The 27247-nt window shown below is 40.6% G+C and overlaps 1 protein-coding gene across 7 annotated transcripts in view; it reads left to right on the top strand.

Annotated features, from left to right (window-relative positions):
* TSPAN4 (tetraspanin 4) overlaps nt 1–27247 on the top strand; it is a 312240-nt gene that overhangs the window by 239430 nt on the left and 45563 nt on the right. For all 7 annotated transcript variants that reach the window (XM_027894722.1, XM_027894721.1, XM_027894723.1 and 4 more), the window contains one exon: nt 16560–16634. In XM_027894722.1, coding sequence (XP_027750523.1) covers nt 16560–16634 — 75 coding nt within the window. The remainder of the gene's footprint in view (nt 1–16559; nt 16635–27247) is intronic.

Raw genomic sequence — 27247 nt, 5'->3', positions numbered from 1 at the left:
AGAAATTGCTGAATATCAAACCAAGACTGTTCTTAGGGTGTGTGGTTGCTACATCTCTTCATTCCATTTCTTATTCCACAGGTGTTCCCAACACTATGTTCTGCCAAAATAAAAATAATCTCTTCTGAAAGTAACTGGTTTTTCATTAAACATCCCTGAAAATGCCCCCTCTCTACTGCTTTTTAAGAGGATTGTTTTGTTGCAGCTGGGATGCAATAGAATTTATCATCTAAGTTGTAAAGGAAAAGCTCCTAAGTATTGGCAGCCTGGTGTTAAACACGCATAGTGTTCAACAATCACTGCAGGATCAAGTCCTTAACGCTCCTTTCTACATCTCCCTGGCCACCACTTAACATCTGGCTTTGGTCCTGGTAGTAGCTGCGATTGCTTTTGGAACTGAACTCCTGTAATTTATGTCTGCAGAAGGTATTACCAGAAATGTGACAGCAGCTCACGGAGTAAGTTGTCTTGCTCTCGTGTGATGTCACTGCCATATCTTCTTGTGCAGCATTTGCTTTAGCTAACTTATCGTAACTTCTTCCTTCGTTTGGAAACAGGGGCTTTGATAGTACACAGAGGAACTGAAGTCTGTCTGTTACAGGTGCTTAAGATGGGATGATAGAGGCTATTTGGCTCTATCTTGGTATGGGCAGTATATGCTGTTGCACTATTTGCTGATAATGTATTTGGATTGTTCGCCCTCACTCCCTGATATTTGTCAAACCCCAGCACTAGAATCACAGAATCATAGAATGGTTTGGCTTGGAAGGGACATTAAAGATCATCTATTTCCAGCCTCCCTGCTGTGAGCAGAGACACCTTCCACTAGACCTGGTTACTCAGAGTCCCATCCAGCGTGGTCCTGAGCACCTCCAAGGGTGGGAGTCTACAACCTCTCTGGGCAATCAGTGAGTGTCTCACTATCCTAACAGTAAAGAATTCCTTCCTAATATCTAATCTGAACTTGCCTCTTTCAGCCTGAAAGTCATTCCTCCTTGCTTTGTTACTACAGGCCCATGTGGAAAGCCCGTCTCTGGCTTTCTCCCCAAGGCTAGTCTTGATCCATTCTCTGCCCAGCCTGTATTTATTCTTAGTGTTCCTTTGACCCAGGTGCAGGACCTTGTGCTTGGCCTTGTTGAACTTCATGAGATTCTAAACCAGTAAAGAAACAAGCACTAAACAACCTTAGGGAACAGGGAGGGACAGGAGATAGACAAGGTCTGGAGGCAGTTGAAGCAGGTTTCTGGTGGGCTTAAAACCATTGAAAAGTTATTGATGGAGTACTAAAAGGAAAGGAAGAAGTAAAGCTAGGTTGTTGATTTTACGCAGTCATGCCTGGTTTAATCAAGAACAATTCGGATCTCCCCTTGCTCATATCTCCCATAGTGCACCTTATCCTAATGATAGGGTGTTGGTCTGACCTGCAATGACTGGAAACAAAAATTTCCCATAGAAAGGGGTACCTCTTGTTCTGCATTTTAAAATCAGAAGAAAGAGGAAAGGAAAGATAGTGGCATTTACTAATTGGGAGGATGTGCTGGTGTTATTGGGGTGGATGGTTTGCAGGAAGACATTGAAGATACTGCAGGAGGCATGGAGCACTACTGGGATCCTAAAATGAATTGGGAGGGAGCAAGACAGGAAGAACTAGTAGCTCAACCCACTTGCACTGGAGAAGCAGAAGTATGTGTGGTATTAGTTATGTGTTAGACAAAGGATGTTTGTGTATGGTCTTTCCTTAGGAATAGTGCTGTTGTTTGATGATGTGATAAAGGGTGAGATTTCCCAAGGAGTTTGCTTGAGTGAATGAAAAATGAGCAGTATCAAAGAGACATTTCAGTCTATTTTCATTTCATACACGAGATTGCAGAGCAGATGAGACTCTGATCCTGTGTTTTTGTCTTCTCCACATGACATTTGTATTGGGTTGTCAGCATACCTGTCAGCTCTTTGGTCTTAGGCTGCTGTGATGCTAGGTGTGAATGTTAGTAATTGCTTACCTCTGGCATTTGCCGATGACTTTTGACAGAAAGAAGGACAGACCAAGTGTTTTCAGTAGCAGAGGACAGACGGAGAAAGGAAGTCGAAAGCAGTTGTAAAGTTTAATTTGTAAATGAGATTTTTGCATAGCTGTGTACAATAGTCAGGAATGATCCATGTTAACTCTCTGAATAGAGAGTTTAGATAGTCTAAAGCTTCACAGATGTACTGACTTGAAAGGACTGATCTGGTGTCCACAAACTAAGGAGCTGGCAGATATTCTTTACTCAGTGGCAAGGTATAGTCAGGAGAGTGCTTCATTAGTCTTTTAAAGAACAGGCCCATTCCTATTTCTCTGCCTTCAGAGGAATACAGTAATATGAAAATGTAAAATCGAATGTAAAGAAAAAAAATAAAAGGAAACCTCAACCACCCTGTGTGTTCTGCACAAGTACATAGATGGGATAAGTTTTGCAGCTGTCATTCTGAGATCTCAGTGAGCAAAGACTAGCACTGATTCTTATTTGTTCCAGCTACAGTGTGAAAGAAGATAAAGCTTTCCATTATGAGATTTCCCAGGGGAAATCAAACCAACAGGCATTCTTGAGATAAGTATCCAACCTGGTGTATGTAATCTTACATACACCATCTGAATGTAGATGCAAATGGGTGAACGAAGCAGATGAATCTTTCTTTCTTCAGAAAGATTTGTTTAACATTTCTGCTTGTCTTGCTGCTCAAGATTGTATGACAGAGGTCCCTCTGCTACAAGCTCAACTGTAATTAGAAAATGGTATCATTGTTCTGATGAGTTGGGTCATTGTCCTCAACTGGTGACAGAGGTAATAAGCTAAGAATCTGACTTGAGAAAGTTAGTTTATGGCCGTCTGCTGATTTTTTCGTAGGTATTTGGTCCTGCATTGCTGGATCATCTAGCTGTCCTGCAAATGCCTATAGGCTGTCTTGACACAAAATTACTAATCTATCTTTGTTCATTTTCCCTTTGCAAATGGGATGTAGTTCTAACATCCATCAGAGCTATTAGCCATACCCATCGTCTTTGTGAATTTTAACAGAATGTTTGGCTTGTGTGCTCTTTACCCATTGCAGTGCACGTGCTGTCCCGCTGAGGGCAGGTCCTTGCAGGAGCTGAGGCACCACCTTGCTGTACCACTCCAGCACAATCAGTTACGGTGGCCTGATCATGGTACTGACTTCAGGCAGGTGCTGTATTCACACGTGAACAGACCATTTATCTATGCTAAAGAAATTTATGCCTGATTAAGTACTTTCATGCTCAAACGTTGACCTACCTGATCCTTCAGTGTCTGAGTAAACATTATCTTTTAGGTTAATTGCTTAGGATCTATGTTTGAGAAGTTAAATTGCCTGAATTCTCTACCTTTTGTACATGTTTACCAGAGATCTATATTTGTGTGCTTGCACTGAAAAAGGTCTTTCATTATTCCATGGATAGTCCAGGTTAAAAGTCTTAGCTCTAGACATTAAATCATGATGGATTATGTAATTTATCTGTATTACAGTATCCCCTGCAGGCAGCCCATGAGGATGCTCATTCTGTATAAAACTCCTAGTAAGCAGAGGTACCTGGCCAGTAGAGTTTACCATCTAATTAGATAAGACAAATGGAAAATATTATTATCCTCATTAGACAGATGGGGAGCTGCAGCAAAGTGAAACGAAGTGCCTTGGGTAAGTTGCACTGGGAGATTGTGGGAGAGCTGTGAAGCAAACCCAAATTGTCTAAATCTCAGTGCCTTTATCATTTTTCTGTGATTACAGCAGAATGTCTTGCCATCCTGAGTGCTTCAGTGACCTTTAAGAAGTATTTAGTCCATGTTTCTATATTAGCAATAGAAAATTTGATTTCTTTTATCATATGGATTGTGTCCAAATGATAAATAAAAGCATCCCAAAGCAAAATTATTTCTGAATTTTTATTTTGTTGGAAGTGCCTAGTTTGGCAGACTTTGCTGTTTTCCATGGGCTCCACTCAAAGGCTTTCCCAGCTGAGCTGATCAGCCTAATTGCAACATTGCCTTCAGTTAAATGTGAAACAGAACATTTAGAGAAGCTGCCAGAAGGGGTCTAGATGCACTAGAACATGGTCTAGTGCATTTTTTTGCAAATATGAACTTACTTTTGGTCTAGAAAATCATAGTAATACTGGTAAAAAACCAGTATCAGGCCCTTTATGAAGGAAGGATTTTATACTTATTTGATTGTTACAGCATCCATGTATAGATGTTTCCATATGGTTGAAGCTTAAGTAATAACCCAGGTCCTAGAAGGAAATAAGATCCTTAAGCAGTTCTTTATTTCACCCTCAGATTTGGCAGCACTTTTTTTTTTTTTTTTCTGCAGTGATTTGGTACAAAGAACACATTCTTCTGCTCCTGGCTGGAATGCAGCATGGTCAATAATCCAATCAAAAAAGGTAGAGGATGAGGGGATTCTTTGCCACACGTTGCCTACACCAGAATAAACTAGAAAGGGGAAAAGGCTTGAAACAGATAAAATACTCATTCCTCTCTGATTACCCAAAGCTAGCTGCCTTCTTATAAAGCACCAGTGTTGGGTGTGTTCCATCACATCATAGATTAGACAAATAACAAAATGTCTTAGACACACTCTCTTTCCTCTTATTGCTGATTTGTGGATAACCCTGATTTTTATAGTAGAAAAGTTGAAACAATGGTTAATGAGAAGAGGAAGGAAAGTAATAGACTGATCTGTGTGTTCAGTTTAATTTAAATGAGGACCTCATGTTAATAGCAAGTAGTTCATCGCAGTTGCTAGAATGAATAAGATCAAAATTAAACCTTGATAGTAGGTCAGGACCAACTGTGGAATGCGCTGATGGTATTTACATGTCTGTGTGACTATCCAGACATCAAAAGAGTCTCATTTACAGAATAGTCCAAGGGGAAAATGAACACCCGTGATGTTTTGTGCTGTGCTGTTGAGAGTTTTCTGAACTTCAGCCAGCTCATCTGTAAGTGAAATAGCAATAAAGAAAATGAAGAAAAACTTAATGAGTGGAAAGAAAAAGAGACTAAAAAACCCTACTATTCTCAATAGTGTCACTGGATCCAGAGATCTGACAACTGAAACTTCACTGGTGACAGGAAATTTATTTCACAGCAACTAAATGGGAAAAAGCAGCCCATGAATGACTTTGTCTCAGTAATGTAATGCTACAGATCAAACAGTAGATTCTCATTCCAGTTTAGCACATGAGCTGGTGTTGTAGTAATCAAACTAGCAAAATCAGGGAGATGGTAGCTGCAGCCACTGCAGCAAGCAATGCGAAGCTCAGGCAGATGCCATACGTACAGCCTGAGAGCATTATACATCACGTATAGCACTTCTCTGTGTAGTGCTGTGTTGCATATGAAAGCCCCGTTTGGACTGTAAGTACTGAGCACCAACCTCCCCTAGTTTGGTTGTCTCTGTTAGGAAAAATCAGCTTTTCATTGCCTCTCAGTTTTTAGCTCCTCCTGCTTAGCTGGTACTGCAACTCAGGAGGGGATTTTAGAGTTCTCCCCTTCCCACATTCTTTTCTTCGACTCTGGTAGCAGTTAGTCGAAGGAGCTGGGAACAGAGGAGAGAAAAATAAAGCTGCTTTCCTTCCCTTCTCTTTTTAGACTCAACCCTAGGCTCAGTGTGTAGGAAGGGCTTACCTCATAGGGTTAGTTTTCCAATACAGACTGATGCAACATCATTAGTGCCTGATGTGCTTTGAGATATAGAATCATGCAGTATCTTGAGTTGGAAGGGACCCATAAGAATCATCTAGTCCTACTACCTGATCCCCACAGGATTGCCTAACTAAACTAAACCATGTAACTAGGAGTGTAGTCCATATACTCCTTGAACTCTGACAGGCTTGGTGCCCCACCTCCCTGGAGAGCCTGTTCTGGTGACTAACCACCATCTCAGTGAAAAACCTTTTCCTAATGTCCCCATCCCTTTTTGTAGTGCCAAGACACTGCTTTATGGCAGTCCAGCCACGTGGAAGCACCATGTGCAGGAGTCAGTGGAGCAATACCAATTTATATCAGTTGAAGGTTTAATCTGTTTGTCTAAATGGCTATCAGTGTTTCTGAGTTCCTAACTCATTAATCTTTTAACCAGTAATTGTTAGCAGTGTCTTAGCAACATCAGCTTCTCTGACCTGTGCAGGCTTAAGTTCCTCTATCACTTGAAAAGCCTCCCTCACCCCATCTTTTACCTCAGCACTCAGCCAACTCTCATGTGCCAGAGGTTTCTTGAAATAAAAGCCTGGCCGTGAGACATTTCCAAAGTGGACCCAGAAACTAAACCTCATCTTGCCCTTCTACTGCCTGCGAGGATTTGAGGGGGGTCACTGCACATCAAGTTGCCAGGGCAGTTAAGTAGTCTAAGGGACCTCATGGTAGAAAACCAGAGAATAAGACTACCTGGTGGTGTGGAAAACACTTTCAAGAAAGCCTGTTTTCTACCAGAGCTTGCAGTTTCTGGACAGATACACTTATTGTCTGATCTGTAAGTCTGTGCTCTGCTGCTTTGGACAGACTTTTGCTCTAGAGCTAAGATCACCTGCAAGGTCTGAAAGGCAATAGATTTCCTTCCATTTTGAAAGTAAAGGACAGGTAACCTGTGTGTTCCTTGCCTGCACAGACATTCGTGTCACTTTTGAGCATAACATTTGATAATTTTTTTTCCCTAAGAATAAAATTATCTCCTCGGGTAGAAAGCAATAGGCTTACCAAAGCAGCTTGTGTGCTTATATTCCCAGTCATTCTTTTGTCATTTTTAACCACCTTAACAGTGCATCCTAAATTGAAGAGCAACATTGACGTCTTTTTCTATAAGGATTAGAATTACCTGAACCTCAGAAAAATGTAGCTCTGGAGGTAAAGAAATGGAGGCTAGAGTTTGTAAATCAGTGGTGCCTATACAAGGTATAGCCAGAGCTGATTTGGTGCTATAAATGTTTTAGATCCCCAGTAGGAGAATATTACCACCTTAAAGGCGGAAAAGGTAAGCCAAATGGACTACTTGTTCATTTTTTAAGCTACTAAAAGACCATCCCATGTGCATCTGATGCAGCAGCTTCTGTGTACCACATTTGAGAACAGCAAATGGGGTAAAATCAGCAGTAGAATTTAAATACAGACAACATCCTTTTTCTTTGTTCTCTCCTTGATGACCTTCTCACCATCTCCTTCATGTGCACATACATCACAGTTTCCAGGCACTGTTTTGAGCCTCCTAGAAATAAGATAAATCTTCTATTGTTATAACTGGCAGGTGAGGTCCCATTGCAAGCTTAGCTCAGGGTTTGTAAGTAGGTGTAAAGGGAGGACTGCAGAATTTCACAGTCAGTTTTTCCCCTTTGGCTCATCATAAGTCAGCTGAGCAGCATGGTCATGTCATTTGCCCTTATCATCTTGGGGGAACTTCTGTCAGTTTGCCCAGCACTTGAGGTCAGCCAGATGTTCAGTGTGAACACGAGTGTGAAGCCAGCCCTGCCAACGTGCTCCTCACGGAGGGTGTGGGCACCACTTGCTGCTGCTCTCCTGCTCCTCTTGGGACACTGAGCTGTCCAATCCTGTTTCATTCTGGCACTCCAGATAACAAGAAATATCCCAGGGAAGAAGCTCCATTTACTAAATACACAGGTGGTGTTATAGTGTGAGTAAAAGGCGTAAGTTCAGACACTTATGAATGTTGCATGTCATCATCATAGATGGAGAATATTGTATTAAACCCAAGGCAGAGCCTTTTAGTTGTATTGACTCTATCCATTACCTGTGTTAGATGGACTCAAGCAGCTGCTTTGTCATCAGTGGAGTGGCTCAGGGACTTGTAAGAGCTAGTCCAGTGTTTCATTTCTTCTACAAACACTCGTACTTCACAAGTAGGATGAGTTTTTCTCTCAACTAGTATGCAGATTGACACCGTGTCATGTCACACCTTTGCATTATGCATTATGCAGAGAGATGAAGCAACCCTTAAAAGGCCAGTGAGCCCTCAATTTGTGCTAAGGAGTCTGTGCTCTGTTAAATGGGCCTATACCCACCTACTGCTGTTGTGATATTAGAGTGAGACCCGGCCAGTATTTGATGACACCTCATTGATTTTAAGTCAGTTGTTGGAGAATATGAAAAATTACTGGAAAAAATGCCAGTTAAAATCCTTTGAAGCATAGTATGGGAATATCAAGTCTCTCAACTCTCACTCTCTAATGCAGAAAGACTGAATGATTTCAACTGGAAGCAGTAATGAGACTAAAATGAAACACTGTTAATGTGTTAAGATGGCATATGTTGTATATCTTCCCAGAAATAATTACTGCAGATTTCTTTGAGCTTTATTGATCAGCAGGAGTTCTTGCACTTTCATAAAAAATATAGTCCAAACATAAACAAAGATGTACTATATATCCAGCAGGCATAAAGCGTGCAAGACTTGTCACAATTAGAATGAATTAACTATTGAGGCTTTTAGAGAATAATAGTTGATGAACCAAATTTAGATACATGCCATTTTCATAATGGAGTTTCTGTTCATAAGTTTGCTCGTATATATTACTGCCTTTTTACAGTTTATGAGCAAACTTATCATTTTTATGCTGAAAAAAAAGATGATTGTGAGGCTAAAGAGATTTACTTCCAGGGGAGCATAAAAGAGCTAAATATGCACAGCATGGCGGAGAGAAGGCTCAGATGGGACACAAATCTACAAATATTCAAGAGTCTAAATGCTGTGGGCAGGAAGGTAGCGTGCATTTTGCGTCAGAGGGTGGGAAGTAGAAGCAATTGTTTGGAACTAACGAAAGGAGCATTCGAATTTGGTGTCCGCAAAAACTTTAGTACTGAGATGTTGAATCTGAATCCACTGTGAAGGAAATTGATAGAAGCAAACTGCCCTTTCCCTTTTGCTCGGAAGTTCATGTAGTAGATTAATACACTGGGATTTTATTGACCATAATTCTGGTTATTTTTACAGTCTGGGCACTGTCCTGTCATTTCTCATTCGCTGCACTGTCTCTTTCTGTACAAGTCTTCCAGGCTGCAGAGGAAGTCACTTCCAAGTGCAATTCCCACTGCACTTTTACTTCTATTCTCATCTACTTGCTCAGTACCTTGGAAAAGAAAATCAAAGAAAATTTAAGAAAAATAAGCGAACCTTTCATAGTGTTCCCATTTCCTATTAATATATCAGATCAAAATGTCTGTGGGGAATTATGTTAAATCAAACTTCTCATGAGAACTAGTGGTACATGAAACACTTTTGCTTTCAAAAGTGGAATAAAGTTTCTTTGGGGTTTTTTGATTTGTGTTTTTTTTTTTTTTTTTTTTTTTTGAGTCCTGATAAAAACAGTACCATATCAGTTTTTATTCTGTGGAAGTCATGCTACCAGTATGTTAGAAAAAAGCTGTTCTGGGAAGCCTTTTAAAGTGCTTGAGGATGATCTTCATATTGCTGTGCTTACAAAGCCAGATCCAATATTGTCAAAAGTACAGGACCCTTATGAAGAGTGGGTGGTTCTGCAGTTTTTTTCATTATCTCAGTGGGAATTCTTGCATTGATTCAGAGTTTTCTTAGGTGGCTTGATTTTTTTTCCAAAGTGTGGAATATGCAGTAAATTTGGCAACAGTTTATTACATTCAGAATTTCTGATGATGTTACCTCTTTTGGTGCTCAAGTTTATGCATCTAAGTTTGTTGATGCATGTGCTGTAATTTGGTTGGACATGGGGATGCTACACTTCTGCAGAGAAGATAGAAGATTTTTGACAATGCCAACCATGGTAATCAGGCATCTCCACTCAGTCCAGTAAATATTATTTGAAAATAAATAATAAAATTTATGATAAAGTAACAGGAAAATTACAGAACAAATTTAGGGAAAGTTCTTCATTTTCAGACAGCTCTGTAAAGTGTGGCTGCTATAAAATCCTGTAAGTTCTTTTGGCTTTAAAGGAACTCTGTGAATTTTTAGGTCTCCTAGTTTCAGCTGGGATAGAGCTCATTTTCTTACCATGACAGTAGGTAAAAGTTTGATGTAATTTATTAAAAAAAAAATTACACCTGCAGTATTAAAGAAGGACATTATCCCTGAAGTGAAGGATTTGTGCAGGATGTGAGGTTATTTTGATAGTACTTCTGTTCATATCAAATCATAGTCTAAAAATCAAGCTGAGATGTTTGAAATGTGTGGAGAGCCTGCATTTTAATCTGCGAGCCTTTGTCTCAAATCAGAATAAAAAGATAAATGTAATAATTGGGCAGTTGTGGACCACACCAAGCCCCACATTCCTTTACATTTCTTGACACGGAGGAATAATACCACCTTCTTCCAGAATAAGATAAGGCTGTGTCTAAAGTGCTTAGCCTGATTTGAAGCTCCCCAGTAGAAGAGACATGTACATACCAGCAGGAAAGGAATCCAGTGGAGGGCCACTGTGATGATTATGGGGCACATGATGTGCAAGGACAGACTGAGGGAGCGCGGTTTGTTCTGCCTTAAGAAAAAATTAAAGCAAGGAGGATATTTTATTCATGCCTTCAACTACCTTACAGTAGAGTCTAAAGAAAATACAGCCTTTGGAAGGATTCACAGAGATGACACAAGGGGTAACAGGCACACGTTAAACGAAATTCCAGTTAGAGATACGGAATATTTTTGTTTTCGTGAATATGGTCAAGTGTTGGAAAAAGGTATCTGGTGAGGCTGTGGATGACTGTTCATCCTTGGAGATGCTCATAAGGTGAGTGGGCACAGCTCTGCACAGCTTCATCTACTTGACGGTGCCATTTGGTAAGGGTTTGAACCAGATGATCCTCAGAGGTCACTGACAGCCCGTGTGTTTCTGTGATTCTAAGAGACTGTGTCTTCTAGCAGCCAGATTGGTCAATTTTTGAGTACCAAAGCTAAATATGTATACATTAAGACCAGGCAGACAAATTAAAAACCCTCCCAGGCTGTGAAGACCGACTCTCTTAGCCCAACAAATTCTCTGCCATTTCCTCTACCTGAGGTACACGTTAATTAGTAAGTGGAATGTAATACTGAAATTAAAGCTTATCGGTGAGGACTTGGTAACCCAGTCTCACTTTAAAGCAATATCCTTGACTATATCAAACTTACAGTTCATGTTACAGAGGAAGCACTGCCTGTAACTCTTCTATTTTTTTTTTTTTTCTCTGCATCCTGGGAGCTGCTGCAGCTGAAGAGCAGTTGTCTTGCTGGAGCATTTTCACAGGTGCAACCTACCTGCTCATGCGTTGTAGTTCATACTGTCTCTTTCAGAAAAGAAGCTGACTGTCTACCTTGCAGACAGTTTAATAGTGTAGGCACTGTGAAATGGAAAACGGCACATGCTGACTGTTGAAGTTACTTGCTCAGATTCGTAGGTAGGTTATGCTAACTTGAAGGCAGTGTAGTCTAAACAATTTGTTTGCTAAGCCATGAACTTGAGAATTGTTTTGGAATGTATCACTATTCCAAAGAGACTGCTGGCTTTTGGATCTTCTTACTACTTTCATGTTGTTTGCTGAAGAGAATTTGAACAATACATTGCAAGAAACTTCTGTCTCTTGTCATTAGCTAAGTTGAGACAAGAGTCTGGCACACTTAGATCTTGCTGTCTCCTTCTGAGACAGACCCTTTTCAAACTAACTCATTATTTCAGCGGTCAGTCTAAACATAGCAGTCTTGATTCTGCCATCAGTTACACCACGTCTTGTCTGGGTCACTTTTGTCTTTGGGAGACAGTGAGATGATCACCTAATCCTGACGTAGAGATGGGCAATTGGAGCAACATGGTACAACTGCTGGAGGAAGGAGAGGCAGTGGGGAGGCAGAGGACCCAATCCTGTGTGTTAGGGTGTAGCGCTCAGTCACCATGCAGAGAGGCAAGTGTCTGTAACGTCTGAGAAACCAGGGAATCTTGGGTTTTTTGGGAAGGAAATAGAATTAACTGGTTCTGTGCCTTTGTGAGCTGTGATGGAAAAATATTTTAAATTATGTACATAGGGTACAGTTCTTGATTCTCCCACTGATATTATGAGGCTGGATGAAGGAGAGTGGAAGTAGTGGGTCAAAAGCCTGGTACAGCTCCAATGGGGATGGAGTTGAAAGTTGAGACCTCCTCTTCTCTAGCAGATTCTTCTCTCTGACATCAGGAGGGGGGTGCATATCTATGAGGTGGGCTTGACAGCAGTTGCATACTGCCTTTTCCCTATTCCTTGAATGAGAACCTGTGAGAAAGTCATAGGCTTTATAAAATATAAAGGTAGCTGCTGAGGAACTGGCTGTGTTTATCTGAAGGGTTAGGAGTCAGCAGTGGTAGGCAGAAAGGCATCACCTTACCTCCCTTCTCATCAGAACTCCTGTGGGGTTATTTCAGGTGTAATTTATGAAAAGCTGAGGAGTAGGTACCCCTCCACTGAACCTGTATAGGTTGCATCCCACTGTTTGACAAGTAGTATGGTAAAGCATTTCCCTGTACAAGGTCAGATTAATCTTTTTTTATGGAGTTTCACATGAATGCTTTGCTTTGGGATTGTTTCTCCATGCATAAATCTTTATTATACCAACAGCCTACAGCCCCAGTGAACCAAACAAAACTCATTTTTATTCCTCTCTGTATTTATCACCACAGTGAGAGAACTCCATTGAAAAGGCGCTGTGAGAGTTTCCAGCAGGTGCTGGGGGGGAGTTGAGCTCTGTAAGAGCTTTTAGTTCCTTCCTTTTAAATTTTAATGGTTTATGCCAAGCTGGTTCTGGCCCCAGGTTGGGCATCATTCCCTTTGGAATGACACTGAAGACTGAACTGAAAATGAACTGTTGTTGGAAGGTGCTGTGGGAATAGAGGAGCAGGTTGTGCATATGTCCATGCATGCACTTTAGGATGGTGAGTCAGAAAATGTGCTGAAGTGTGCAGGCTGTGCTTTGCAGCCGGCTCAGGCTGAAGCCTTGATTTCTACTTTCAGTGAGTTGGTTTGGGTTCAGGTGTGGGTCTTCTTTAGAGGGGGAAGACACATGTGCTGGCATGTAGGTGCTTGTGGTTTTTACCAGATGATGAATTTGAACCCTACACCTTGAGGTTGACCTCATATAATTTACCTTAGTAATAAAAGATACAGTGCAGGTCTCTACACACAGGGGGATTGCTAATACGTGTTAGTTATCTGTGATATAACTGTGTTGGTTTTGTCAATGAATGCAAATGGAAAGCAAGATAAAACTATGTGTTTTACATAGAACAATTTTTTTTTTTTTTATGGAGATAAAGGATAATCCTACTTATCTAGGTTTTGACTTTCTGAACAGTGTACATTAGTTATGGTTCAGTGTATGACTTCCAAAATCTGAGATGCATGAAACCAAATCCCCAGCTTGGAGGAACCTCTGAAGGAAAGACTTAGACATGATACATAACCATCACTGAGAGGACTTTTATTCTCATATTTTCTAAATTTTGAGTGCTCAACTCTGCAATTTTAACACCTGCTGTGATGGCAATGTCACACCTATTTCTCTCGTGTGAACTAAGGCAGGAGCACCGTCACGGTTTCGCCAGAAGGTCCACCCTGCTTTTGCTGATGAACACACCAGCTCAGCTGGCAACAGCAGCTGCCTGCTCCAGTCTGAAGATGGGGGGTTTTAGCAGAGTTAGTGTTGCAGGGGAAAACACTCTTGAGTTGTGAAATTTCACTTAATTTACTGCCAATTAGGATAAACTTTGAATTGCTGATCCTGGTATTGAGAAATAATGGCACACCCCCTTGCCAGTCACCAGTCCACTTGCTGTACACGTCACGTGCTCAGTCACGAGGGTCAGTGGAGGGGGCTTTCCTTTCTCTGCCATTCCTTGTTTCTTGCTTTTTTTTTCCCCCTGACTCCAGCATGGGGTCCTCCCCAGGCCACTGTCTTCTCAAAGGCCTTGCCCCTCCTGGAGTATCCATGTGTGCAGGTATTCTCTGGCCCTGCCTTGATTGTCCCTGGTGTCTCCTGCCTTAGTTGGCTGCTGCCTGTAGGTACAGTTTCTCTAAAACTGGTTGCCAGATCATACCCTCAAACCAACCATTCCCCATCTGCTGTTAAAAATGTTCTTCCTTAAGCTCCCCTTTCTCCTGCAGAGTCATTCCCTGGCTTCATCTGTACTCTCTCCATGCTTCTGAGTGCAGAGAAGGGAGGAAAAGCTTTCTTGAGAGCACAGGAGAAACAGGTCCCTGAATTTTATTCCAGTTCCTGGACATATCCAATGTTTGAGGTCACGTCCTGTGAAGCAGGACTGGAGGCTGTTGGCTCCGGGGAGTTAGCAAAAGGGCATCAGGGGTGAGCGTGGGCACCACAGGAGCAGAAAAGATTCTCTGTGGGATGGTTTGTGGGTTGTCTGGTCACGCATGAGCATGTGGTTGTACAGTCTGCAGGTTTTATCTGCTGAGCCCTCTCTACTGGATGTGTGAAATGCAGTTTTTTGAAGGGTAATAATTTCCCACGAAAATGCACTCATAGTTGGGTGAGACAAAAAACATGTGCCTGAAATGGAGCCAAACTGTTTTGGGTCCCTGCTCTAAACACTGCAATATGACAAGATTGCAAATTAAATCACCAGAAATTTGACCTGGGCAGAATAACATACTTTGCCCTGCTTACTTTTTTAAAGTAATTGAAGCCCTCTTTCTTTCAAAAGCTTTTATCCTTTAGACAGAAACAAGCACAGAATATATAAACGCAGACAATTATGGTTTTGCAAAATGATAAGCTGATGAAATTGAGGTCCTGTGGTAGGAAATGCTGATCACTCTTAATAATTGGTATCAGCCCTTCCTTTGTTCTAGAAATTGTCTAATGCAATCCTGGCTATGCCTGGGAATTTCACAAGGAGACGATGGTGTTCGCATGCACATTTTGGAAAGGCAATGCTTTGTGAATGAGCAAAGAAGTACTCTGCAGCCAAATGAGTAGAGCAAAGTGTCTGTGCGTCTTTGCAGAGAGTGATATGTTTTGTCCTGTTTCAGTTAATGCTATGCAGCAGGCTAAAATCGTAAAAAATAAGCAAGCTGCACCAAGACTGGTTTGCAAAGCCATACAGAAGGTCAGTGTTGGTTGGTAATGATATGGAAATCAGCTTGGATCATGAGCATAAATGGGTTCTGTGATTCAAAACTGGGCAGTAATAGGATCCAGTATTAGGGTCAGGCAGGTGTGAAAATACTGGTGATGAAGATTTGAAAATAAATAATTTAAGATTCACAGGGCAAAATGCAATGATTTCTGTAGACACAGTAATTCTACGAGAGAAGAAAAGTATTTTCCCCTTCTTGACCTTTCGCCCTCCATTCAGTCACAGAAATCCATAGGTTCAAAGGTTTGGTTTTGACTTACCAGGCAGTGCAGAAATTCTGATAAAGGCTTAGTAGCTATTAAACTTTCATAAGTTTGCAGCCTTTTGGTTGAAGCTAAAGAGACAGTAGCTGTTTTTTTTTCTCTTGGAGATGGGATTCTAAATAAGTCAGTGTTGCTCAGTATTAGAATTCCAGCCTTACAGGCTGCTAAGTGTGTGGAGTTTGTGTTATAGGGAGCAGGACCTTTGCCTGAGCCTAAAAAATTTCCAAAATTACTGTCTTCTTTACCTATCTTTGCAAAACTCAGTTTCATTTAGTGCCCTGATAGAATTCATTCTGAAGTCTTGTGCAACTGCTGTGTTGACACTGCTGCAGACTTGTGCTGCAGACCCATCCATCTTAACAAAATGCAGAGGATATGGTTTTCCAGAAGTGTTTGGCATTGCCAACGGTTTCTCTCGCTGAAGTCGGTCAAAGCTGAGGGCTTTATTGAATCTACCTCAAATCCCTGCGTTAAAAGTTTTTTATCCACTTCTTTGAGCTTTTGACTGGGTTTTAAACAGTTCCATGGCTGATAAGATAAGCTGGTGAACCAACTTTGCTTTGATGTCTTTAGCACAAATCAACCCCTTTCCACTGAAACTCAGGGGTGATTTGTGTAGCTACCTGAAACTGCTTGTACGGCTGCTTGGTATACTTTTCACTTCTCCCACAGTTCCCACTGAAAGGAGCTATGACTTTATGGGTTATGGTCCACGCTACCTTCTCTTGCAAGGGAAAGGTGAAGCTGTGGATTTCACTGATAGCAGTGGATATGACTGGGTGTCACTGGATATCTCACTGGTAGCAATGATGATATCCAATGGGAAAAAAATGAAAGAGAAACTTAGTGTGGGAAGAGTCCTCAAGGGCTGCTGTCAAAAAGAGCGCTGGCTTGCTCTTTGTGGGGTTTTGGGCTGTCCCACTGAAACCAGTGACATAAATGAGCCATATGTATGCACAGATACCGTGGTGTTTCCTGACTGCTATTTTATCTGCTTTCTCAGTTGCTGCATGTTGCAGCACATTTGTATCTTGCTGCCTATATGACTGCCACTCCCCATTCTGCATGATCTGCTGAATGTACTTACTGTGCATCCAGAAAGAGATGAAATAGATGTTGATGGCTTTTGCTTTTGTTTTATCCCCTGTCCCTTCTTCTCTTGACAGTTTTTTATCATGCTGTTAATTATATTTCTGTTGGAGCTCACTGTTGTGATTCTGTTCTTCGTCTACACCGACAAGGTAAGTCAAATTCTTCATTTTTCTTTCCCCTTCAGCAAATTTATATGCCCCTTTTCCCTATAAATAAATCATGAAGCACTTGGCTTGGTATGCACATCATGCTTCTGTCTTCCTTGAGACACTCCTCTCAGAAGGAGCTCTCTCAGAATGCATAAACAGCCTTGCAGGACTGGGCTGTCTTGCGTGATCACGTGTACAGCTCAAGGTCACAGATACTGCCAAGTGCATCTGTCATTAACAACCAACAAAACAACCACCAACAACCCCCACAAAATGTCAAAGAAGTGAACAAGCCTCACTAAGAGCATGTAGGAAGAGACACCCATCAGAATGAATAGGATTTTTAAAAAATATGTGTACAATTTAAGAGCCACATTGATGTTGTTACAAAGGAAGTGTCCTTAGCACAGCCAAAGGCACAAAATTCATTATCTTTCCACATTGTTCCTTGCAGCACATATGTACTTAGGATCTAGTGGAAGGCCAAGGTAAATGTTTAAAAGTTCAATAAAGATAGCTTTTGTTTGTGGTTTCAGATTTTACTTATGTTTGACTGTTGTTCCCTCTGTTGTTCAGGCATACTGGCTATCTGAATTATCTGTATTCCTAAAATAATTTTTCTTTAAAATATTTCACAGTAATAAATCCAAAACGAGGTCATAATTGTGTGCAACCTGCCTATTCAATCAAAATTTTCAAATACTAAGGGGGCTTGAAAATTGTATGGTAGGTGGCAAAATTTTGCCATGAATTAACAACCATCAGGTGCATGACCAGTAAATGCCCTCTTCCAGAATGGAAAGGCAAAACAGCAAATTAAAAAAAAAAAAAATTAAAAACCCCAATGAACAAACAAACAAATCATTCACAAAATTCAGAATAAAATAAAGGTTAACAGTAGACCTAGTTATATTCAGTATGTTTAGCAATAACTTGGATTAGGAGTAGATAAGATGTCAACATAACTTTCTCGAAAGGCTCCAGATTTATTAATGAGCACTGTGAGGGATTGTCAGGTGCACTTCTGAAGGACTGAAGAGAGCTAGGTTGCTGGACAGCATCCTGTAGCTGGAACATGGAATTAACTTGCAAGGTAATTACAGTAGAAGGGACAATATAAAATTACTTGTGTGCATTATTGGATTCTGAATTACATGTCACCTCGTGGGAGACAGATCTACGTGTCATACATGAATAAAGGCACCTACTTAATATGCAGTGGGCCTCCAAAACCCAAACACAACACTTGGTTATATTTAGAGAGGAAATCAGTCAGAAAATATTATTGTGTCATTGTATAAATTGATGGACCTGCCTCCCTGTGAATGTAATATTGAGTTTTGGTTCCGGAAATGATTAGAAGTGCTAGAAAGGTGGGAGAGAGAAGACATGAAGAGGGATTATGGAGATGACCTAGATTTAGTCTGGGAAAGAAAAGAGGTCCTCTGCTTAGAAGGTCTTAACAAGAGAAATTGTAGTAGTGTCCAAAATAATGATTGACCTAAAATAAAGACCTGACCTGAACACAGAAGAAGTATATGAAAATATTAAGGATTAAGTTTATAATATAAACATTTGTTATGCTCCACATCATCATCTTGTAGAATTCCCTGGTTTTGGCTGATGTTGAGGCTGATAGTTCAATAAATATGTGGGTATGGAGGAAAGAAAAAAAAAATACAAAAAAGTATTTTCATTCATAAAGCAGTCAGCTCTGTTAGCTTGACAAGTGTGTCACAGAGAATGTTTGTCCTCACTCTTCAGAGATAAAAAACAGTGAAAAACTATCAGGAGGGATTCCCTCCCTCCTTCAGCCTGGTGGTTTGCAGTGGGTTGTTTTGGTTTTTAATAAGGAGATCAGGAAATTACCTTCCCTCTGAGTCACATACTGTAGGCTGATGCAGGAGGTACACTGCAGTTGTCTTTAAGATCAAAACAGAGTCTAAAATATGGGCTCCATATAACTGCAGTCTTACTGAGTTAACAAATTGCTGTAGTCTGTGTATTTATTGCAGATGATCAGATTTGAGGCTCTTAATGTTCCTGTATGATTTTCAGTTTTATACTGAAGAAATCAATAGCTTGTGTTACACTTGCAGTCCTGCCAACAGAATAAATAAAACAGCAGCCACCTAAAACTAATATTTTCATACAGCATGTTTAGAATTTGTGTGCTGGCTTTCCTGATGTGAGGGACAGTATTGCCATGTGTATGGGGAAGTAGCTGACTCAAACAAGTTCACCACAGCAATCCAGCTAATGTAGTTCCTTGGAAAATCAGTGAAGGAACAATCTACACTAACGCTTGCCCATCAGAAAACAGTAACATTAATTTTGTGTGTAAATGCAGAAAGAGACTCTGCAGATTATGACTTTGAAGGCCTCTATCAGTCATTTTAGATATAGATAGATACAGATTATATATTTGTCATCACTTTTTTCAAGTATCTGGTAGCTTTCTGTTAGTCAGGAGTGTATGTACATGTAAAATTCTTCCCAGGATAAAATGTGGGCCAACTGTTATTTTCTATTTCTGGCTTGAGGAGAGGTTCAATAATGGAGTCCCTTGAAGGTTTTATTTACTCCTGCTTTTTCAAGTGGAAGAACTTCAGAGTGGATACTTTGTCCCTTGCTACTACAAATTTTAATCAATGCTCTCCTCTTTCCTTGGAGCAGGCAGTGCTATGACCCTATTTAGCTGTAGAGGCAGGAGCTGAGAGAGTTTCCCAAGATTCTGCAGGAAGCTGGGGCTAATTCTAAATTTAGAGCTGTTCATGTTTTGGCTGCTGCTGAGAGATTGGAGAGGTTGAGCTGTGCCTGGCAGGGCTGGGTATTGCAGGTGACTCAGTAGCACTTGTCTGGTGAGTGGTGTCCCTTTTGTTCCTTCTGCTGTAGAAGGGGCACAGCCACAGGCTGGTGCTCCCACGGCATTATCAGCCACGGGGTGGGTGTGCATTCTTGTCAGTGTGGCACTGCATGGGCTCCTGAGCTGTGAAGCAGTGTCTGTATCCACTGCTGGGACTACTGCTTTAGTAGGGTGTTGAGTATTAAAAATAATGACCAAAAAGTTCTTTACAGCCATTCACGAATATGTTTTTGGCACAGCACTTTTATTCTTTGACTGTCAAAGGATGTGCAGCTCTAGAGGTGAACAGGACAGGCTACTGGGACCCACCTGTTCTCATTCATCAACCTGAAAGAAACCAAAGATTTGCCTCTGCCTCTCATTCTAGTGACTTCATAGCAGCTTCTCTAAGCTTTGAAGCAGCCAACTTGCTCTCATGCCCTGGAATGTCTTTTCTTTTCTTGATGGACAAATGTTTATCTTGATCTCATGAGATAAATGGTACTCTGAAGTCTACAACTCTTTCTCTGAACTAGCTCTGCAGTCTGATATTGTAAAGAGAGGGGCTTGGAGAAAGCTCAGGAGTCCATAGTGGGAAGGAGAAGCTGTACTGCCTTGCTTCTTGAAGCTGCACTGTGGATCTCTTTGTCAGGGCCTGAGTTAACACCTTGTCCACTATTCCTTCAACTATCCTGACTAGTTGTGTTGGAAAATCCGAGTCTCTTGACTTCTGCAGAAGTGAGCGTGGGCTGTGATGGAATTCATTCTTGCAGGAAGGTTGTCAGGAAAGCATCTAGGCCTTTTATTCTGTCCTGGCTGTTTCCAAAGCAGCGGAGTGATGGATCCGTGGGTTGTCTTCAGCAAAAAAGTAGCACCCAGGGGGCTGGGAAGCTCCTGTTGGTGTTTGTGCATGTTCATATGCAAGTTCCTAAAGTGTGGTGGTTTTTTTTTTTTTTTTTAGGTCAGAAGTATCAACCTAAGAGATGTGGGTATTGAATGGAGCTTGTGTGATTATGAGAACTAAGGCAGGTTGTTATCACTCTTGAGTGCAGTATTTTTGTCAGGCTACATTTATGCCCCATTTGAAACAGTCCAAACACCAGTGACATTGTGAGAATCATGTAAATGGTTATGTGAATGGCTGCCTATCTATATCTGGAATATTCTCATTAGTATGTTTTATTTTGATTCCATTAATACAGAGCAGCATTTGACATTTTTATGTTTGCCATTTCTGTATGAGGCTTTCCATGTATTTATAAGAGATACACAAAGTGCTGATAGGGTTAACCTTAATTTCAGTGTAATAAAGAGAAAGCAGCAGAACCCTATCCTGTCAGAAGCTGGATACTCATGTTTCTCAACACCAGATTGGATCCTGTTAGAATATAAATTATGCTAATAAAATGCACGGTCTTGTACCAGTTCTAACTTGTATAATCCTTCTGGTTTTAGAATCTGTATTTATTTTTACTGTGATGATTCTCCTGGAGGCACAGGGGAAAAAAAAAGTCTATATTTGTTTTTATTTTTAAGTAGGTTTATTCATACGTCTGCATTTTATATGATTTACAGGCAGAGCTATTTAATGCCCACAAATGGAAGAACATAACTAAATAATGGGGGGAGAGGGTTGTGTTTTCTTTTCTTTTTAAATGTCAAACTGAGTAACATAAGCCAGGAAGGAACAAAAGCACTGAAGTATCACTGACTATGATATTTGATTATGGCAGCAGTTACTGCTGTTGGCAACTCAAACTTAGGATGAGAATTTTCAATAAAGATTAGGCCATTAACTCACTTGGGGTCCCTGTGAAAATTACAGCCTAAATTCCATGCCTGCTTAGCTGTGTTGAAAATGGCCCATAGAATGGCCCACAGAGGATTGAAAAATAATGGCTACTTCTGTTTTTCACGAGATGTGTGAAAATGTTCTTGTTTTCCGTGTTGTGGTACATTGTAATGAGCTCCTCTGTAGCTTTTACTGCTGGCTTGTGAAAAAATATAGTCTGTAGGTTGATGCGTTTCTTGCTTTGTTTCTCAAAACATTATTGTAATTCCTGATTGATATTTTGCCTCATCCCATACAGAGACAGCAGATTGGAATGTAGTGGATATGGTTTCAAGCACAGCTCAGTCCTCACAATCGCTTTCACGTTTGGCTTTAAAAGTGCAAAAACACTTCCACCTGCTGTGCTCATGTGTGGTTGCTCACTGAAGTGATCCAATTCTACAGAACCGCTTACTGATATGAGGAAGGGATTCACAAAAAACTGAAGAAATCACTCATATAGGAAGTTTAGTTCAAGCCCACTGCCGAAAACTGTTCTCATTGAGCTTCTGTCAAGAGAGCTTAAAAGTTTTGCAAGTTTGCCTTTGACAGAGCTTCAGCAAAGCAAGGTGTCACCTCAGGTAACGAAATGCCTCCCAGTCAGCATAGCCTGCAGGGTTGTCCACGGCACACACAGGAGATGTTAATGTTTTTGAAAATGGAGAAATGGAGGCTAAAGCAAAGGGACAACACAGTCCAAATTGTATATAGCTTAGAGATGGTCTAAAGTTACTGGAAAACAACAAGCTGTGGAAAATCCTGCAAAACTGGCAGAGTAGTTGGTCACTGCACCACTCTTCAGCCAGATGGCCTGCCTATTCTTCCTGTTTCTCCATCATCCCTTTGACTTTGCCTACACCATCCCCTTGTCATAGGTTTTAAAATTTCTTCCTGTTGAAACTCTGGAGTGGTGGTAGAAGTTACTGGGTCTGTGTATCCTCCTTTGCCACAGTGAACACGGCTGTTCCTGCTGCTGTTCGAGGCCGGGATAATTTCAGAACAGTGTCTGCGTGGGTAGTGTCTGCACTTGTTGGCATGCAGAGAAGGCTCTCAAGAGGACACGGTCAATTTTAACTCTCTTGAGTATTACTGTGGGGATGGGCTGTATTAACATAACAAGCTTCAGAGAATGCAAGTCCTGATCCATGTATGCAGTGGTTTCTGAGCAGCCCGTGTGCTAATGCTTTATTTTCCAGTTAAGGTTCCATTTGTTTTGCTTGTAAGAGTCAAGCAGTTCCTGGCTTGTACCATCTCTCGTCAGTGTTCTGGAGTCAGGGTTTTGCCCAAGTGCTGAGGTAGCTAAAAGTTCTTCCTCAAGATCATTGGGAGTAGCGCTGCAGGCAGTGTGCAGGAATCTATGGATTGCCTCCTGGATGGCGATGCACTGCGGTTACTGCTCTGTGAGGCTGATGTGTTCACTCTGGTCAAGTATTTTATTTCTCTAATTCAAAATATCACATAAATGGTGATATAAAATAAGAAAAGACAGAAGTGTCTCTGTGGTTTATTTTACTTGGTAATAAGCTTAATTTTAGCTAGTTTATTAGCATTTCAGTACTGGTGTCACACAATAGGGAGTTGCAGAAATTTCATCAAAAGAATTTAATTATAACCAATTCATTTTGACTTCTTTTCAGCAAAGCATTCAGGCATAGGTTTAAATCTCTCCCTGTTAAGTACATAACTTAAGTGCATGCTTAAGCCCATGTGACTGACTGAATCATATGCTTAAGTCTTGTCAAAGTTGATCTTCACTTTCTGTGTCTTTTAAAGAAATATTGCTAGGAAAATGCTAATGACAGTGAAAAATTATGGAGAGGGTAAAGATGCATCACATCTTTCATTCTGTGGGGAATTTAGTGAAAAATAATGTTTGCTTTAAAGCATTATTGATTATCTTTTTCCATTTGTTCTGAACAGCTTTCCATTTAGTATCTTGATCTCTAACACATCACTTTAACCTTTTTCTAGTCAGGAGGAGATGAGGGGGATGGAATCTATTTGCCTGTGTAACTGAAAGAAGCAAACACACCAAAGGAAATCCCGGTAGTTTCACTAATTCATTTGTCAAAGGAGGATTTCATTGAAAGTGCACTTTCAAAATGTTATTAACAGGCTTGTTGAAGGGTAGCACAGTATTGATGAAAAGAATTAAGTGCATGCTCAGAAATAGGTGTTATTTAGGAACAATAACTGCAGATAAAATGCATTAGGGCTCCCCACTGGGAACTCCTGATCAATGGTCGATCAAGGCCTAATTGATTCCTTGAATAAAACGTTAGCAGGGGAATGGGTGCAGGGAAAGGAAAATCAAACTTTCCTAAATTAAGCTCCATACCTAATACAAATACTCTTTGTGAAGATTAGATAATGCAGCAGCCTGACAGCTCTTTATGCTGCATATCTTCCTACTTTGGCTGAATTCAGAAACAAAGACAGAGGGAGGTGTCTTATCCTCAGCAGTATGGATTTTTGCTCATATTGCAATGAGTGCTGTATTTTTCATAGTCTTCTGATGCACAGTTTGGAATAGTGCTTTTGTCTCAGGAGAAATTCAGTTCTGACCTCCTGCCTGACTAACTGGGATATTAATTCCCAGATCTATACAGATGAACCGAACACAGCTGTTGCTGCCATTATACCTGGCTTAAAGCCAGCCGGATCTGTCTTTTATTTCCTGACATCACTGAGTTCATCCAGGGGTTTCCTGATAAATATTTGGCAACATATAAGTTAGTCTGCAACAGAAAGAGATGTATCTGAGCTTCCTTCTTACTATCTGTGATCTCTGATTATAAGTTAACTCATAACCTCAGCAGCACGTCAAGTTATATTTTTGTAGTGGCAGCACTTCTATATCTGTTTCCCATGCCCATGTCTCAAGTTTCAGGTTTTGTAGTAAATAAAATATAAATGGTGCATGTCTTTAACCAGCCTCACCAAAGGAAAACTAGAATACAGTACTGATGGTTATTAAATACTTTGCACATCTGCATGCTTTCTTTGGTCCATCATCTTAAAGCATGTTACGAGTGATAAGTAGTTCAACTCTGCTTTTGCTGACTTCAGGAAGTGCTGTTGAAGGCGAAATCCTGAAGGTGCAGTGTGTCCTGGGAAATACTTAGTGCTCTCATGTGTGAATGAAGAGAATGGGATCTTACTGTTCCAGAAGACAAGTGTTTACATGACTCGTCCAGGAAAATGTAAGAAGCCATTTGAGCATCTAGGTGGATCTGGAATTGAGTGCATGCCAGTATTCGGTGCCAGTGGGAGTAAAGTGAAGGGCACTGTTTTACATACACCTGATCAACATTAGTTTTAGCTGGCGACTGACCCCCAGTTTGCTCTAATGGCTGGCACTCATTTTATACAGTTTTATTTGACAAAGGACAGAACAGCAGAAAGAGAAAAGAATGCTTTAGAAAAGCAATAAAATAAATAATTAAGGCAGCTTTAGACATTAAAGTACAGGCAACATCAAATACTGAGGAACGACTGAGGTAGTATATTGAAACAGACAGCACATTTTTTATTCATTCTGTGAACATTTTTGATGTGTCACAATGTATTTCAGGCAACATTAGAAAATGGCAGTAAACTAAATGCTTAACACTTTTTACATATTACAAAAAGAGAAGGGAAGATGCCTTTTTGCATTATCAGAGTGTAAAGCAGGCCAACAGCTTATAGTCCTTGTCTTGGATTTGTCAGCTGCAGTTAAAGAATGATGAGGTAGCTTGACCACTTTATTAGGCGTAATTTGCAGCTGAGGTTTTTTCAACTCCTTCCTTTTATTTAACTCACTAATGGTATACTCAAAATTAGCTGAATCCATGGAAAGGAAGATCTGTTGATCAGCAGCTCTAAAGCATTACCAGCTCTGGGTTCTCTTAGCATGGAGTGTGTTGACAGCACCGCTCAGGTACTTTATATATAATCCAAGCTCTGTGATATGAACAGAGCTTCTCATTGGAAGTATTGCTGTGTTGCAAGACAGTGTTGTCCTTTCAGCTGATAATTTTGTGGGCTGAATTCTGGCTGTGAAGTTCATGTGTAGAGAGGAGGTTTAGGAAGTGTTCCAGACACCAGAAGTTTACCTTTTGAAATATGTTCCCCAGCCTTACAAAACCAGCACAGTCAATGGTGATTATCAATCAGTGACTGCTTTCTGATATACCTGATACCATGTATATCTTAATCATCTTTAATATGGATTAATAATTTTAATTATTTGGGATCTTGGACTCCCTGAATCTATGTGCAAAATATCAGTGATTGACTGAACAGTAGGAAATGACTGAGCTGGAAGAGAGGGAGTAAATTTTTTTTAAAGATATATGTCTCAACAGGAAGCTGAGCGAGAGCTTTATTTTACTTTTATTTTATTTTATTTTATAAATTTCTGTATGCACACATTTCCTAATTGACACCTTCAATGCCTCTAGTAATTTGGGTGATGGTAACATAAAACAATTTTGCTACAGTGTCCTGGCATTAGCAGTGAATGAGCTGTGTGCAAAAATTGTTTTAACCATGGTACAATCTTAATTCACTTTGTTGTACTGCAGTTACTTTGTGTACCCTCTTCTATGACTTTAAGTTGCAGGGAAGGCATCGCAGAGAACAGCGAATTCTGGGAGAGGTTCACTTTCACCATTCATCCCCCCCTTCCCCCCTGTTAACTGTCTTGCATACAATTTCCTAATGAGATTTTCTGTGATAGATTATTGAATTATTACACAACAATATATATTTTGATTTTCCTGCTTGCTCCATTTTGCACTTTACTGCCATAAGTCAAGGATGATGTTGCTCTGCCAGACGTGTTTGCCATCTGCACCTTGCCACTTGAACCACAGGAAAGCAGAGCAATACATGTCATCATCTTCAGCAATGCTGATGCTGCCTCTGTTGACAAAGTCCTAACCTCAGCATTTAGGAAACCTTTTCAGAGGTCACCTTGAAGGGCATATTGAAGTGCAAACTGAATCGCGTGTTAAAAATTGGTAAATTATGTAAATGAAGCAAGATGGAAAAGATTCAAAAGATCATTGAAGCTATTTAAGAAAACAACTAAAAATCTTTCACTAAAGAATAACAAAAGCAGAAAGTCACAAAGCACGTAAGATTTTGATTCAAAACCAGATGTTTGTTAGATTTGTCACACAAGACATTTAGTTTTTCTTTTAAAAATTCAGGACCAAAGGATTTGCAGTAAGATTTGAATTAATCAAAATGGTTGAAGGGATATTTAAAAGCTGTGAAGAGAATCAACATTACTCTCTATACGACGCGCACACACAAGAAAATGTCCTGCAGATTTCTTTCAGGTCCACCTTTTTCTCCATGAATAGGAAATACATTGTAGTCAGCACAAAAGCAGCTGAATCCATGCAAACAAAGGGAAGAAATGTTTTTTTCAAGGTCAGGCAGCTTGGAGGAAAAAAAAACCTCTTTTGAGGACTATGAAGAAAGCAAGAGGAGAATGTGCTGCATACCTTGAAGTGTGCTGAAATGGGACTGATATTTAAGTAAATGTCAGCAGAGTGCCCTTGCTGCTGCTGCCACCACCACAGGTGACCCTTCAGTGGGCAGGTGTGGCTTCCCATAGCTGGGTGTTCCCAGTGGAAGCCTGGTTTGTGTGGCTTTGACACTGATTTATGTACAAATGGCAGAGGCTGCTCTTTCATACCGACTGTTGTCACCGAAGAGCACTGAGCAATGAGGATTGCTTTTCTGATTGCCTGCTGTAAGTTTTCCCTCTTTCAACTCTGTTCATGTAGGTGTTTTCATATAAGAGCATCAGTAAGAGGTGATTTGATGAGTAAGACTAGGGGACCGGAATTGCTGCTGGATATCACAGTTTTGCCATATCCATTTCAAGCCATTTAGGAGTTTAGCTACATGATACAGCTATCAGGTGTCAGCACTGAATGA

The sequence above is a fragment of the Empidonax traillii genome, unplaced genomic scaffold, assembly GCF_003031625.1.
Source record: "Empidonax traillii isolate 1590-97213 ecotype Southwest subspecies unplaced genomic scaffold, ASM303162v1 scaffold440:size489645, whole genome shotgun sequence".
In the NCBI taxonomy this organism is placed as follows: domain Eukaryota; kingdom Metazoa; phylum Chordata; class Aves; order Passeriformes; family Tyrannidae; genus Empidonax; species Empidonax traillii.
This window is presented reverse-complemented; position numbering and strand designations above follow the sequence as displayed.